Raw genomic sequence first — 15,018 nt, forward strand, 5'->3', positions numbered from 1 at the left:
TCGCTCACCCAGGGTTGCCTGGCGTGAAGCAGGCGCCCAACAAATACATACAGAATGAATAAAGTAAATGTCGAGTCGACCCTGCCAAATGGCGCAAGCCGTCTTCCAACCGCGAGCTTTTGCACTGAAAATGCCCATAGCCTTCCTCGTAGAACATTTTCATTAAGACCAGGAGATGTCATTGAACCTCTTCGCTGAGAGGCAGAGGGCTGCTCCCCAGACCCTTGTGCAGGAGAGGGCATCTTCTTTGACCCCAACCCAGAGGGCAGCCTAGGAAAAGCAGGTGCGGGTGGGAGCTGCCAGCAGAACCCAGAGTTGGCACGCAAGCGAGAGGAAGTTTAGCTCCCTGGCCCCGGCCCGTTGTGCGGAGGCAGAGAACTCCTTGCGGAGGGATCCGGCGGGGTGGGGAACGCCCTGCGGCTGCAAAAAGCCCTGCGGCTGCAAGGCGGTGTAGGGCGTCCGAAGAGAGCGCGCTGCGCGTTGGGCGCCCCATCTCACCCAGCCCCTCCTCCGTGCCGCACCCTCGCCTCCCTCATCCAGTACATGGGTCCTCTTACCATACCGATGGCCCTTGACCGCCTAGAGAGCTGCGGACCCCGCACCTGGTGACCCTGCTCGCTCCGGCCACAACCGGGTTCAGGGTAATGACTGGAGGTCTCTCTGTCCTCCGCGGTACAACAGTGCTAACGAGGGCGCGAGTGGACTGGGAGAACAAAGTGCGGAGCTCAAAGCTGTGGCATTCCTCCGGAGTCTAAGACCAGCCCGCGGGAGGCTCATCTGTTGTTCCGCCCCGCGCCCCTCTTTGGGCTCCTATTCGGGCAACCCGCACTTCTGCCAACTTGACAGGCAGCAGCTGCTAAAGGGTCGGCTACCTGGAGCAGTGAGGGGTTCGGGTGAGGGAGGACAGCCCCTCCCACTGGCCCCGCCCCCTCTTCGGCCCCGCCCCCAAGCCTACAGCTCCTGTGTTCCCTCTGTCCCAGAATCCGAATCTTGACCTCTCACATCGTCGCCTCCCGAAAGCCCAAGAGGAACCAAACCCCACCTGGAAGGGTCCTCCCTGTAGCCAGATCCTCGGGGCGCACATCACATGTGTTTGGCTCTGAGGAAGTGGGGCTCCTGAGAGGCCAAGGGCGGGTTTCAGGATTAGGAAGACCTGGTACCACTGGCAATTCGGAGATCTTCAGGGAACTGCCCTCGGTGCTCTGGATTTGCCGGGGCCGATCGCCGGCGATGCGGTAGTGCCCAATCGGATCCTACGAGGACAGATCTGGCCCAATTAGCCAGGAGAATGAAACTCCCATGCGCGGGCCGCACCTCACAGGACGCGCCACACGACCCCGGCGGGGCTGCACCGTGCGCGCCCACGCGAATCAGGGGAGACCACAGAACTGCCCAGTTCCGATCATAAGTGGCTTTCCAAGCCTCGACTACCTGGTAGGGCCCTTTGCTGCCAAATGCACAAAACGAAAAAGCACCCTGGAAGAGAGCAGCGGGAGTGAACGCTAGGTCCCCGCACAGAACCCCCAAGGGTTATTTTCTTCCCTGACACCAAAACTCTGGTAGCCAGGGAGAAATGAAAAAGTCGTTGGCAACAACTAACTGCCCCCAAGTCCAAAAGAGGCCGATCTTGAGCACCTAGCCTCCAACCCGGGTCCCTAAACCATGAAACGGGGAACCCTTTCCCACGCATTTGGATTAAGGTTCCCTTATGGGCAGCAGGTAATGGTATTAGTCACCACTTATTACTAAATTAATATGCGGAGCCACCCAAGAGGAGAAAAGCTACAACTCGCAGCATCTGTTCAAAGCCTGCTCTGCGCAGGGCTCAGAGTCCACTACAATCTCATTTCACCCTCTGGCAATGCTTTGGTGTGCAGATTCTTTGCGCCCCGAGGAGGACTTTGGGGTCAAATGGGCCCATGCAAGGAACTAAAGGTTGCGCTCTGTTAGCGATGCTTCACGCGCTCACTCTTGTTAAGGCCCTGAACGCGGCCCCCTAGGCATCCTGAACCTTTAGGCTCTGAGATATCTAGGGTCCCTGTTCGCCCCGCCCGGGCTTCGACTCACAAGAGAACCGCTTGTGGGGTGGGGAGAGTCGTGGCTCTGAATTGAACAGTGACTTCCTAGGTAACCCCAAAAGGAGACTCTGCGACCCTCTGGACCGCAAGCTTCCAACTGGGGGGTCTCTGAGCCATGGCTGCTTCCAGACCTGGCCAGCCGCAAGGAAGCCGAACTACCTGGCTGCGCGCGCGACAGGAGACCGCGCGGGTGCCCCCTGTATCGCTGGCTTGCCTCACAGCCACGCAGGCAGTTTGTTGGCAAGACCGGAAGCCCAATTTAGTGGAGTGGGCCGAGTCTAACCACTGGGCTTGTGAACTCCTTTGGCCCTAGGCTGTCCCGACTCATCAAGAGAGCTGTCCATGCAAGGGTTCGAGCAACCCTGCACCAGCCCGAAACAGGCCAAGAAGCCGTGAGGAAAGGCGAGATCCGTGGTACCTGACGGCGCCCGCTGACCTCGGATGGCCGGTGGGCCTGGGCTTTTTCCCTAACAGGGCGCACCGAGCCTGGTGCTTGGATCTTCAAATCTACATTCTTTTGGGCGATAAAATATGTTCTCGTATTTTTTCCTGATTTCCTATTAAACCTTTTGCCTAACTAAACTCCCATCCAACGGGATTTATTTCGTCCCTGGGGAGATAAATCAGGGGGCAAATTTACAACCAGGGAAGCACCTGCCGCGCTAATGGGCCCTTCATGGAGTGCGCAGCCGGCGGGGCGCGCGCAGACGGGCGGGGCGCTGGCCAATGGCCGGGCCGCCGGGGCCCATAGCCAATCAGTGCGCGCGCCGCGCCCGGGCCCCGCGGTTATCAGCGCTTGTGTCCCGCGCGGCGCCGCTCCGACTGGCCCCGGAGCAGTCTTTTCCGCCCGAATATTCGCCGTCCCTCCCGCCGCCGCCCAGACAGCACCTAAGCCACCCGCCCGTCCGCCCCGGCAGTCAGCACCCATCCGCTGCATCCCCGCTGCAGCCGGTGCCCATCCGCGCCGCGCACAAACTTCCCCGGCCGGCGGGCGCGGGCTGCCGCGGCGGGGCCCGGATGGGCGCCCTGGCCAGCGGTGGTGGCGCCCATGGACGCTAACCGCCCGGGCGCGTTCGTGCTGAGCAGCGCGCCACTGGCTGCGCTGCACAACATGGCCGAGATGAAGACTTCGCTGTTCCCCTACGCGCTGCAGGGCCCAGCCGGCTTCAAAGCGCCCGCGTTGGGCGGCCTAGGCGCGCAGTTGCCTCTTGGCACTCCTCACGGCATCAGCGACATCCTGGGGCGGCCGGTAGGCACGGCGGGCGGTAGCCTCCTGGGCGGCCTGCCCCGCCTCAACGGGCTGGCCTCGTCGGCCGGCGTCTACTTCGGACCGGCAGCCGCCGTGGCGCGTGGCTACCCCAAGCCGCTGGCCGAGTTGCCTGGGCGCCCGCCCATCTTCTGGCCCGGCGTGGTGCAGGGCTCGCCTTGGAGGGACCCGCGCCTGGCCGGCCCGGGTAAGTGGTCTGCGCGGGGTTCGGCGCGGGCAGACTGGTGGTGCGGCGCCGGCCGCACTCATTCACCCTCCTTCACAGCCCAAGGCAGCGGGGTCCTGGACAAGGACGGTAAGAAGAAGCACTCACGCCCGACTTTCTCGGGGCAGCAGATCTTCGCGCTGGAGAAGACCTTTGAGCAGACCAAGTACTTGGCAGGCCCGGAGCGCGCGCGGCTCGCCTACTCTCTGGGCATGACTGAGAGCCAGGTGAAGGTGAGCGCAACCGGGGCGGTCTCCGCGGGATCCTGCTAGGCCGAGGCTGGCTCGGGAGCCCGCGTCCTGCGAAGGGATGGCAAGCAGCCGCCCGGCCTCTGCCTGGCCGGCGAGCAGCCGGGCGGGTCCGCGCTCTCAGACGGCAGGGTCAGGGCTGGGCCTCCGAGAGACAGCGAGGCACAGGGCTGGGAGCTTCGGAGGCTCGTCTGACGGTTCCCCTCCACCCCAGGTGTGGTTCCAGAACCGCCGGACCAAGTGGCGCAAGAGGCACGCGGCGGAGATGGCCTCGGCCAAGAAGAAGCAAGACTCAGATGCAGAGAAGCTGAAGGTGGGCGGCTCCGACGCAGAGGACGATGATGAATACAACCGGCCCCTGGACCCCAACTCGGACGACGAGAAGATCACGCGGCTGCTCAAGAAGCACAAACCCTCGAACTTGGCGCTGGTCAGCCCGTGCGGTGGTGGCGCTGGGGACGCCTTGTGAGGACTTGGCCAGGCCACAGAACCAGGGCACTGGGCGCGGCCAGAGCCCCGACGCCAGCTGCCTCGCCGCAGTGTGTATATATATTTTTTACAGAATAAGTTATAAAGCGGCCCCGGGCTCGGGCGCGACGTTCGGGGTCCGGCGGCATCCCTTCGCGTAGGCGTGGGGTGGGCGGATCACTTTGTATAATCAATAAATTATTTAACACGTCTGGGTCGGAGCCGCAGCTCCCGAGGCTGCACCGCGTGTTTTTTCCACACCGAGCGAGATGCCTGTGGGCAGCCAGTCCCCTCCTGCCGCTGTCCGGTCTGTTCTCCCAGCCTGGCGCCTAGAGTGCACGGCGGTAGCGCGCGATGGAGACCCGGGGCCCAGTGTGCGCATCCGGGTCTGAGGCTGCGCGCTCCGCGGCGCCTGGGAGCTCGGACACTGCCAGGCCGGCAGGACTCGAGCCAGAGCGCCGGGAGGGCGGCCCAGCCCGCAACCTTCGGGCGGCGCGCAGAAGGGAAGGAGCCACGGCAAGAGGTGAAGGGCGGAGCGGCACAGATCCGGGCGCTCAGCAGGCGTGGCCCTCCGGCAGGTATGGATTCCACCTTCCGCGGCCAGAGCCCTGGCTCCTGGCATTCAGAAACAGGCGATGCACCATGTAAGGCGTCTTCAGTTGCGTTGGTTCGGACGATGAGGTTTGGGTAGACTTAATACATAACTTGGCTTTTCCAAAAGGCGAGTAAGCCACGCGCCTGTCCGCCCACACCAAGCACCCTGTGAGGCACTTTTCCTTTTTTGCAGCTGGGGACAGTAAGCATTGCCCAGTCCCTCTGAGCCGCTGCCGAGCTTCAAGCCAAGCCGGCTCTGCCTGTGTTTCTGCCTTGGGTGCAGGCATTTTGAAATGATTATTTTTAAAGTCTTTTGGCCAGAATATGAAGTGTTTAGAATATGCCTGCTAAACGTACATCAGGTGAAATTGGGGTTGAAATTCTACATCGTGGTCCTCTGGCTACCATGTTAACAGATTTTTTTCATTGCCAGAAAGTACTACTTTGTTCGAGCTAGAACTGCAAAGAGAAACACAAAATAATTGTGCCGGCTGAGGGCCAGCTCACAAATCTCCACGCTGAACCACTCTGGAAAGGCCTCCAAGCCTTTACCCCAGTTCCTGAGGGCTAGCCCTTCAGAAGGTTACATTGCAAGGGGACTGCCAGCCACCAGAAGCTGTTCCTCACCACGAGCAGTTTCCTCACCATGTGGTGTGCCCACCAGCTCTAAAGGGCAGCCACTCCATTACCAAAAACCAGTCTGCTGTGGTGCGACGGGCTGATGCTCCATAGCTGTATCTTAATGGGCACTAAAGTTTTAACTTTATGTTCATATGTAAACAATTATATTACTACAATTATAAGATTTCTCTTGGAACAAATTTTCAAAAACATTTCAGAGAAATGTAGAAGACTTAAATTTTGTGTTTTTTTTTACCATGAGTTTTGCTCTACCACTAGTTTAAAGGAACACTTCTCACTTCTTTTGAGCTGCTGGCAGATTTTCTTTAAAAGGGAGTTATGCTTTTAAAAAAATTTTAAAGGGCTTGGAGTGTCATTTCTGTGAATGAACCATTCTGTCACAGGTTACGAGCAGAGGCATTTCCAGTTTTAAAGTTTTGAGAAAGGCATTTATACAATCCCATTAAAAATGTGGGAGGAACAAGTCTTATTACAGTAAAAAGTCCAATTATTTTCTACTCCCCATTCATAGATGAATGCCTTGTAATAGTTTGCGACAGAGTGAAATTCCAGATTAGGAATGAGCTCCAGAGCAAACAACAGGGCACAAAGGAGGCCACTCCCATTACTTAGCATTTCAAAGGTGATGGAAACTGGGAAGGAAGGAAAACAAAGCAAGCAAAGAACTGTTTTCACCATGATCAATTTTATTGCTTAGGAACCAAGCAGTCACTTCCAAAGGCCTTCGGAATGACCCACAGTTGAAGCCCACAGACAGAATTGCTGCGTGGTGGCCTCGATGTGGCTTGTTGACGACCAGCGACCACAGCATTTAACAGAGACACCGACCAGCGTAGCGTCAAGAACACAGGTCGGCACGCGGACACCAAATGACTCGCGACAGTAGTGATTTCTATAGAAACAAACATCGATCTCATGCTTTTGCAGTCCAGGAACTGTAGTGTTCTGAAGTAAATCAATAAAACGCACGCTTGTGTTTCGTCAACAGGCTCTGCAGTCACCTTCCGACGCTGTGTTCAGTGCTGGGAGCAGAGTGTTGTTGGCAACAGGGTAGTTACACAGGCGTCGGTAGCACGGCCCAGTGTTGCTTCTTTTCCATGTTTTATACAGCTCACGTTAAGCAATCTCTGTGGGAAGCGGACGAGGCTATTTCTAATTCTCCCACGAGATTATGGTTTTTAATGTAGAATATTGGCACCATAAAACGGTAACAAAAGACACAGACAAAACATTTTACAAAATTCTTAAAAGGTATACCCAGGCTAGCTATAAACTTCACATTCAGTTCTTAATGTTACACAGAGAAAGGTAGAGGAGTGACAAACTGCTAGTGCAGAAGTGCAGAGGGGCCGCTCTTGCCCCACAGCACTGCTAGGTCAATGCTGTCTTGGAAACTTGTGTGCCGATGTACACATCCCTAAACTCCTAGACTGCAGTTCTACCCGCTGATATGACACTCGTGCATCCATACTGGAAAGTATATTTAGTATAAGTTTTGGTAAGATTTATAAATTATTTTTAAAAAGTATATATTTATATGTATTTATATATATATAAAAATGGAAAGCAGCTGCAGTGTGATTCAGACACCATGTAACATGGCAGTAGAGTCAGGCCACGGAGGGCCCTTGGGGTGGACACGTATGGTGGCCTCACTGCCTGGGTTGGCCCAGGCACAACTCCTCCTGGCAGAGAGGGATGCTTGACACCTTGGAGTTTCTACGTTGCAGAAGCTCCTCCACAGACAATTATTAAAAATGGAGAACTGTGAAATCTAAAATATGGAATCTCTTTGCTATCCGAGTTTTGGCAACAGGACTATGACTTGTCTTTAAAAAACCAATGTTTCTACTCAATGTCACATGAACAGATACGACAGTGAGGTATGTGAGGCTTTTCCGGAGTGGTCCGGAGGCTGAAGCGAAGTGTGGGGCCGGCCATCTAGCAGGTGGTGCTTGGGCAGGTTTTTGATGCAGCTGTTAGGAGTACGAGTTTCAATATGCTGCTACAGGGAGGTCTCGTGAAGGGTCCTCTCATTGCGCTGGCACCTCTTCCCTGAAGTGGAATTAGTAATTTGTTAAAGGAACAAACACACCAGGAAAAGCTGCAGAAAAGGAGAACTAAGGGAAGGAGTCATATTTACCACCACGTCACTGCACGACACAACACTTGTGCACATGTGCATGAGGTTTACCTGCCCCAGGCGCTATTCGGAAGGCCAGGAACACAGGCTGCAGTGAGGAGAAGAAAGGGGTGTCAGTGCACATGCTGCCACCTCCTACCAGGCCCCTGGCCCTCAAATCTCCTGGGCGCTGGAACCGTGTCCAGAGGAGGTGATGCTAAAACGTGTGCAGAGCAGAGACTGAGTCAGCCTGGACCTGGAGTACAGGAGTGGGGACACAAAAGGCCTGAGACAGCCCTTTTCTGTTTGTAAGGAAGGAGTTGTTTCAGATAAAAATTATTATAAATACTGGTGTGAGGAACTGCTAAATAAGTCCCAAATGTTGTAGGGATGCAAATGTGTCCATCCTTGGAAATGCACTCAGGGACTACGGCTTCCAGGGCTTAAACACAGAGGAAATAGGTTCATCTAATTTCGCTGAAAATGGGGCATGAGCAGTCAGTCACGTGGTATGACTGCTGATGGGGACTGCTGGGCTGCTCTGGGTTTGGGGCAGTCACATGTGTAAGTAATCTGTTCAGCTCAGCAGCGCCTGTCCCTGAGTCCACTAGGTCTGGATGAGCTCATAACTACTTTGTTTGCTGGATGTAAGCTTGGCACAAGAAGGCCATGAAAATATCCCAAATGCATACTTTAGAAGTGGCCTTCAAAAAATAACCAGCTGTAGACAAAACTTTTTTTTTTTTTTTACAAGTAGTAAAATAATGTATTTTATTCTATGGTGATTAGTCGGTTCTGCTTCCCTCCTATTCAACTATCCTTCAGTATTTTATTAAAACTAAATCAATCAAATCAGACCAGTTTGGCTTATTCAGTAAAGCCAGACTAAGGAGATGAGAGGCTGCCTGCTTGCTTCCCACCCACTGGCCACTCAGCCCCTGGACTGCAGTGTGGCACACATCACCTTGTGGTCTCCCATGCAGACGTTGCGCCCGATGTGGTCATAGGTGACAACCTTCTCCTCACTCTCCGACTGGAAGCAAACAAAGGGCAGTGTGAGGAGGCTGGGGAACCCAATGATCCTGCCAAGAAGTGACAGATAGGGGCTTCGGGGTGTCCTGGGTAGAAGGGAGGAGTGTGGGGTAGTCCCTATGAATGAACAGCTATCACCTGACCTGCTCCCTGTCCTGAGGGGCTCTGGCTAATCAGAGCTGCCCCAGGGAGGCCCTGGCCAGCTATGGGAGAAGATCTACCAGTCGTACACCTTACCACCCCAGCCCAGCTCTTCTGCTGGGTGGGACCCTGATTCTACAAGGACAGAGGTGACATGGTACAAGGGGTCAGGGGAGTTTGGACTTCCCCCAGTTCTCGTTCTAATGCTGTTGTGTGCTACGGGCTCACTCCTTGCTCACTGCAATCACTGCCACTCTGAACTTTCTTTCAAGGTGCTCCTCAAACTGACATAGCTCATCTGTTTTCCATTTTTCCTATTTACATTTGTTTCTGACAGTCTGCTCTATTAACCTAAAACTTTGCACATGAAGATAGAGGCACTGAATTCCATATACTGCACAAAGCATTGTGTACATTTTAATTATCTCCTGTGCGCACACTTCCTTCACCTCTGCAGTGGCTCAAGGCTGGAACATGTTTGTATTTCAGGTGTGATGCTAAAGGCTTTGTTGCTGATAATCAGTCAGTTCTGACTTGGCTGAAGTTTTATATCTGCAGCTGAAGCAGCAGAGACTATAAAGTTAAAACTGAATTATCTTTAATGCAGTAGGAAGCTTAAGGTCAGATTTACTTTCCAACATGGTCGCCTGCCAGAAAGTATAAAAACATAACCTTCGGTACTGCATGCATGAACACTTTCCAATCTTTCATGAGCATAAAGCCGCCTCTGTGGAAGTGGGGAAACATTCATCAAACGCAGTGTGGTAATTTACAAAGGCAGCATAAAATTGTGGATTTTCAACTGTATAATCTTTGGACAGATAAACAAATTACAGTGGGGCACAGGCAGAATGCAGGCACACCTCACTGAGCATTCATCATGGAGGCTCCCAGGCAGCACGCCACCTTCGGTGTTTTAGGGCTCAGGAAGCAGAACGAAACATGATGATGAGGAACTGGAGCATGGCATGATGGATAGCACCACGGAGGCTGTTTGTGGCACCGTCTGCTCATCGTGTATTGCCCACTGCCCACTGGGCAGCCCCCAGGGGAGTGTCTATCCAACTCCAGCCTTGAAGACAGAGCCTCCTTCAAGCCACCAGGGGTATGCTTTGTCCTCGGCTTAGATGAAGAGCAGAGTTTAGTCCCCCACTGTGATTTTAAAGTATGGAACCCTGGGTCTGGGGACCCAAGGGCACTGTGAATGAATGTAAAATATGCTAAAATGCTGCCTTTCTTGGACCTGTCTATAGTCTCTGGCCACACTGACTCTGGCCAGCCTTCTGCCCACCAATGCTTTAGTAGCATGTTATCTTTCCGAGTTTACCACAAAATGAAGTTGTTGTGATCTTAGGTATTTTTCTGGTGGAGAATGCAAGTCATCTTTCTGCCTAAGTCCCCTGAAAGGTTTTGTTCAGCTAGCAGGTGAGAATGTCCACCACATGAACCACCATGTAACCACTATCTGCTTGATTCCCACACTGTCATCTCCACAGAGCTGATTAGCAAGCCCAGATTATAAGGGGCAGGGATGTGTCCAAGGCTGGGCCCCTGAACTCATCCTGCATCTTTGGGCTCCTGGCCAGGGTCCAAGTTCAGCTACATTCAAGAAAGCCTCAGCAAGAGAAGGATCCACAGTGGCCTCTCCTCAGTGATGGCCCTGGATGAGAAGGTATAGGCAAGGCATAGGCCCTGTCCCAAATCCAGAAGGTAAGCAGCCCACCAAAGCTGTCCTGAGTCAGCCTCCTGCCCCACTCAAGCTCAATGCAGACCCAAGGGGCTTCTGCCCAACAAGCCCTGTCTCTATCTATTCCTGGCTGCGCCAAGTGGGTTACTCTTCATGGCCAGGAACTAAGCACTGGTTTTTCCTGGGATGCTTTAGGCATGGGGAGGATTGAGGGGGCCAGTACTATATGTAGGGACATTAACCGTACACCAAAGGCCAGCAGGGCCTCTGTGGGGTGGCTGGCAGGGCTGTCCAACAACTTGGGAGGGAGGTCCTCAAGGGGTAATGGGGTGTGTGGAAGTGGTATCATTTGGCCCAGGGACACACACGGGCAGATGAGGGTAATTGGAACCCAACCAAGCACCACACCAAGGTGAGGACTGGTCAGAGGGGGCCTAGGTGGCAGGGACAAAGGGAAGAAGTGACAGAGTCCCTAGCCCACCGGGAGCCACTCGCATCTCCTGACTCCTACTAACCACTAGCCCCTGTCAAGGTCAGAGACCTGCAGCTCTGAACACAGCATCAAACTGCTGCTTCCACATGAATCCCTGTGCTTTACCGTTACATTTTCACTGAAAGGGGTAACAAAACTAATTCGGATTCCTTTGAAAATACTCCTTGTATGTTAACATGTAGGAACTGAAAAACCCTGGCTCTCCTGATCTCCTGAGAATGACACCCATCCCATTTTAACTTCTTATTGAGCCCAGATATGAACCTGGCTGTGACTTGTAATGACAGACATTTCTACTACGTTTCACAGCTTATAGACTCTTTCATGGATAAGAGTGCACTGAACTCTAAGGATTCAATAAACTATGATTTTCAGACTACTGCCTGGTGATCACTTATACATGTTTCTACCCAAAAAGACAATGGCACTCACTGGGACTTGAGCCATGGATGAGGAGGCAACCACAGCTTCAGTTCAGCTTACCTAAGGAGAAGGCCTGACATGGAGCATTTCTAGGCTAAGCAGCTCACCCTACCTGGTCCCTGCCCTGTCTTTTCCTGCAGCTGGTCCCAATGGTGGTTCGCACTTACCCTAAGGACCAGCTCCTTGGCAGACAGAGACATGAGGATGCGGTCACACCACGCGGGGCACCGAGTGTTCATGTACTGTTCACCTTGGCTGGATTCCTCGCTGTATGGGTAACTGGGGAAACACAGAAGCACAGGGTCAGCAGTACACTGACTCTAGCCATCCTGTGTTACAAAGGAAGGCTGTGCTATCCAGAGAAAGAACACATGCACACAAGTTTCAAAAACACAAAGCCAAACTTACAACTTAAGTTTTCATATCAAGCAACTCTCTGTGTGGGTCTACAGATAACTCAGGTCAATCCAGCTGCACATATCTCTCCTCCACCTTCTCCAATAGCCTAGGTGCTTAATGTGGGAAAGGTCCAGATGTTCAGAAGGCCATGACCCTGGGGTCATCAAACTACAGTGGGTTGTAACTGTCCCTGGCTTACTGCTCTCTTGGGCCCTGTCCATTCCCTCTGAGGGTCTGAGAACGAGCTTTACCCAGCACAGGTGATGCATGACTATCAAGTGATGACCAGAGTGGGCAGTTGCCTCAACCCCAACTAGGCTTGCTAACCCATGTGTTGAGTGCATCCTGCATCATCGTGGACTGTTTGTCCCTCAGACAACTACCACCTGTCCCCAGCACTGTTCATCCTGCCTCCTGAGTGGCCCCCACTGGCTTGACTATGTCTCTACATGTCACCAGCTCCCTCATCCACACAAAGAGGATCCAGAGACCTATAGGTCCAGCTGCAAGTAACCACCAGCTTCCTTCTCTTCCTGAAATGAACACCTTGGCCCTGTGCCAGGGCATAGCGCCATCTCAATGGACCCACCTTAATCTACCATTCCATTTAAGATGCAAACCCATCACAAATAGGCATGTTTGTGGCCCACTAAATGCAAACTCACTAAGAATAACCGAGTCTGGGGAGAATCCTTATCTATTTAGTTGCATATCTTAGTGTAGTACACATGCTCACTCACACTGCTTACAGTTTTCAGCAGACTCTAAAGATGGTCCTTGTAAAAGTTTAATGTGTTTTTTAAGCTTAAATCCAAAATGCCACATAGTGTTTGCTGAGAATGGCACTCACTCTGTTAGATTTTCCTGTTAGCTTTCCTGGAAGAGGAGAGTGCTATTGATTTTCCAGACTTAGGCTGTCATAGGCACCTGTCACATGTTGATTCTGTGGGCCTTCTGGGAGGGACTCATATCACCTATATGCCTGGCCTCTTCTCTTACTGCCCATGGAGAGGACCTAAGGCCTATCATCCCTGTGTCTCAACCACCTGAAACGGCTTGGTGTCTCAGAACACATTTTCTGTCTTTGCTCTCTAGAGAGATCAAACTGGGCTTATGACTCATGATTCTTACAGAAAAGCACCACTTTATCAGATTAAAGACACAGATTTGGCTAAAAACAAACTTACATAGTTTTTAATGATGACAACATTGTCTTTTTAAAGAACAGAGAATACAAGTAACTTATGTATTTTTCTTCTTCAGGGAAAACAGCCAGTCAATGGCCTGTCCTATTTCTACACATTTAAAATGATAGTTATCTCGATCAAGTGTTTCTCAGTTTATCCCAACTATGGATTATGAACTGAAGCTCAGGCCCTACTGGAAATGCCCTGTACACATTCTAACACAGACCCCTGAGGAATGGCACTGAGGCCCAGAGCAGGCTCCCTGCACAGGCCCATAGCCCCAAGAGCTGTACAATCAGGCCACACAGATTTTCCCCAGCTTCCAAAGAATGATGGATGAACATGCTGAGTCATTCAGCTGGAACAACCCCCATATCGGTCAGGGTGAGGACAGCGAGGGCTCTGGGTGGTCTGTAGAGTATAATGTGCTGTGGTCCTCTAGTGGCTGCGTTGGGCCAGAAGTTCTTTGCTATGACCAACGAGCAGGGTACCTTCACTCACCAGAAGTCCAACCTTTTTCTAATACTCAAGTGCAGTAGATGGACATACTAGAAGGAGTACTGTCTGGCTGACTTTTCCATGAGAAATGTGTAGAACAGGTTCTTCTTGATGATTAAGATGCGTGATCTCCTATCCTGTTGCTGTTGCCTGGCTGTCTTCAGACATGGGTTTGGTGTGCAGCTGACATGGTGTACAACAGAATCCCGATAAGGACCAGCCTAAAAAGCATCACTGGGAGGTGCCAATTTGCAGGGAAACAGACTTGAACCCATGTGCTCTTAGAAACTACCATTTCAGGACAAGACAGCTGCAATGTTGTTACCATGGCAGAAAATTCCCCTGTGAAAGCCTGCTGGTCCAGGGATCTTCTCCAAAGGCTGTGCCAGGATGTGCCTGAAGGACTGAGTCTATTATAAACACTAAGATCTGGATCTGAAATGCTGTGGGTGACTTTTAATTGAGTTTACAGACAAACAAATTCCATTCTTCACACTGAGGAAGAGCACGAGAGCTTATGTTGACCCATGAAGCCAGATCTGGCAGGCTAGGGTGACCCCTTCTGTCTATAGGGATAGGACCTGATGGGTCCTGCTTGGATATAATGGGCTCTATGCCAAGTCACAGAATAGCCTAGAGTGGCAGGAACAATTCCTTATGTTGTCCTTCAACCTAACCTGCACCCGGAAGGTACAGGCCTCCACAGTCCCACATGCCTCTGACCCTTTTGGGGCTCAGGATAGATCCTGGCTGCCATGGGAGAATCAACAGGCTGAGGGATGTTCTGGCTGGGTTGGACTGCAGGGCCCAGCTGTTGGAGACAGCATACTCACCCCTACAGCCTTGGGGTGGGTTACTTTTAGGGTATACTCTGACACCCAAAGAGCAAATGCAAAAGATTCTGATGCCGGACAAGTCTGAGGAGGCCCATGTGAACCATGGGGTCCCATTTCCTCCTCCCAGCTGCAAGGCTACTTGCAAGACACCTGGGCCTGGATGTGAGCTGTCCACAGATGATTAATGTGAGTAGTGCCTTATACCAGACTTATCTGGAAGCAAACCTGCATGGGGTGGGAGGCAGGACAAGTTGGCCCTATCTCAGCCCTGTACAGCTTCAGGAATAATCGTCATAATTAATTGCAGTGGTGATAAAATTAACAATCACCCACCTGTGCTCTCTGGGCATGCCACCTCCCTTCCTCTTTACCTCTTACACTCCTTCCCTCAGGATGTGGGCAGCAGCAGATTGTTTGTCTGGCTGGGCTTTTGGATAGTGTTGCCATGGCCCCTGCAGCTACAATACTATGGCAGGGCACAAAGCTCTGCTAAGTTTTTGAGTCCTACAGGGCTGAGAACAACTGGAAGGAGGAAAGTCGGGTGGGTGGGATTCCACAACTCTACTATGATTCTCAGCCCTTCCTGAACCACAAGCAAGCAAGCAAGCAAGCAAGCAAAGGTGTTTGCACAGGCTGCTTTCAGAAGGAGAGTTGGAGGCTTGGCCCCACTTCTCCGGGGGTGGTGAAAGAACAGGCGG

The 15,018-nt window shown here is 52.6% G+C and overlaps 2 protein-coding genes across 6 annotated transcripts in view; one reads left to right on the forward strand and one right to left on the reverse strand.

Annotated features, from left to right (window-relative positions):
• The first annotated feature begins 2,872 nt into the window (after positions 1 to 2,872).
• Positions 2,873 to 6,045, forward strand: Nkx6-2 (NK6 homeobox 2). Its single transcript, XM_021253228.2, has 3 exons — positions 2,873 to 3,532; positions 3,611 to 3,783; positions 4,013 to 6,045. Exons 1-3 carry the CDS (start codon positions 3,127 to 3,129, stop codon positions 4,265 to 4,267), a joined length of 834 nt encoding a protein of 277 aa, XP_021108887.1. The 5' UTR covers positions 2,873 to 3,126; the 3' UTR covers positions 4,268 to 6,045.
• Positions 6,046 to 6,168: 123 nt separating this feature from the next.
• Positions 6,169 to 15,018, reverse strand: part of Inpp5a (inositol polyphosphate-5-phosphatase A) — a 251,681-nt gene continuing 242,831 nt past the window's right edge. For 4 of the 5 annotated variants that reach the window (XM_087185601.1, XM_087185599.1, XM_013069956.3 and 1 more), the window contains 4 exons: positions 11,568 to 11,679; positions 8,589 to 8,657; positions 7,697 to 7,733; positions 6,169 to 7,557 (listed from right to left, as the gene is read on the reverse strand). In XM_087185601.1, the coding sequence (XP_087041727.1) occupies positions 7,508 to 7,557; positions 7,697 to 7,733; positions 8,589 to 8,657; positions 11,568 to 11,679 (268 nt within the window). In that variant the 3' untranslated portion in view covers positions 6,169 to 7,507. Of the gene's footprint in view, positions 7,558 to 7,645; positions 7,734 to 8,588; positions 8,658 to 11,567; positions 11,680 to 15,018 lie in introns of all 5 variants that reach the window. The other variant, XM_087185598.1, reaches the window with a different exon arrangement.

This window comes from Heterocephalus glaber, unplaced genomic scaffold, assembly GCF_053883595.1.
Source record: "Heterocephalus glaber isolate CG9 unplaced genomic scaffold, H.glaber_assembly_v1.0 deba00001497, whole genome shotgun sequence".
Classification (NCBI taxonomy): domain Eukaryota; kingdom Metazoa; phylum Chordata; class Mammalia; order Rodentia; family Bathyergidae; genus Heterocephalus; species Heterocephalus glaber.

Coding starts and splice junctions, on each gene's coding strand:
- Nkx6-2 (XM_021253228.2), top strand. CDS start 3,127: ATGGACGCTAACCGCCCGGGCGCGTTCGTGCTGAGCAGCGCGCCACTG. Junction 3,533..3,610: donor CCCGCGCCTGGCCGGCCCGG/GTAAGTGGTCTG, acceptor CCTCCTTCACAG/CCCAAGGCAGCGGGGTCCTG. Junction 3,784..4,012: donor TGACTGAGAGCCAGGTGAAG/GTGAGCGCAACC, acceptor CCTCCACCCCAG/GTGTGGTTCCAGAACCGCCG.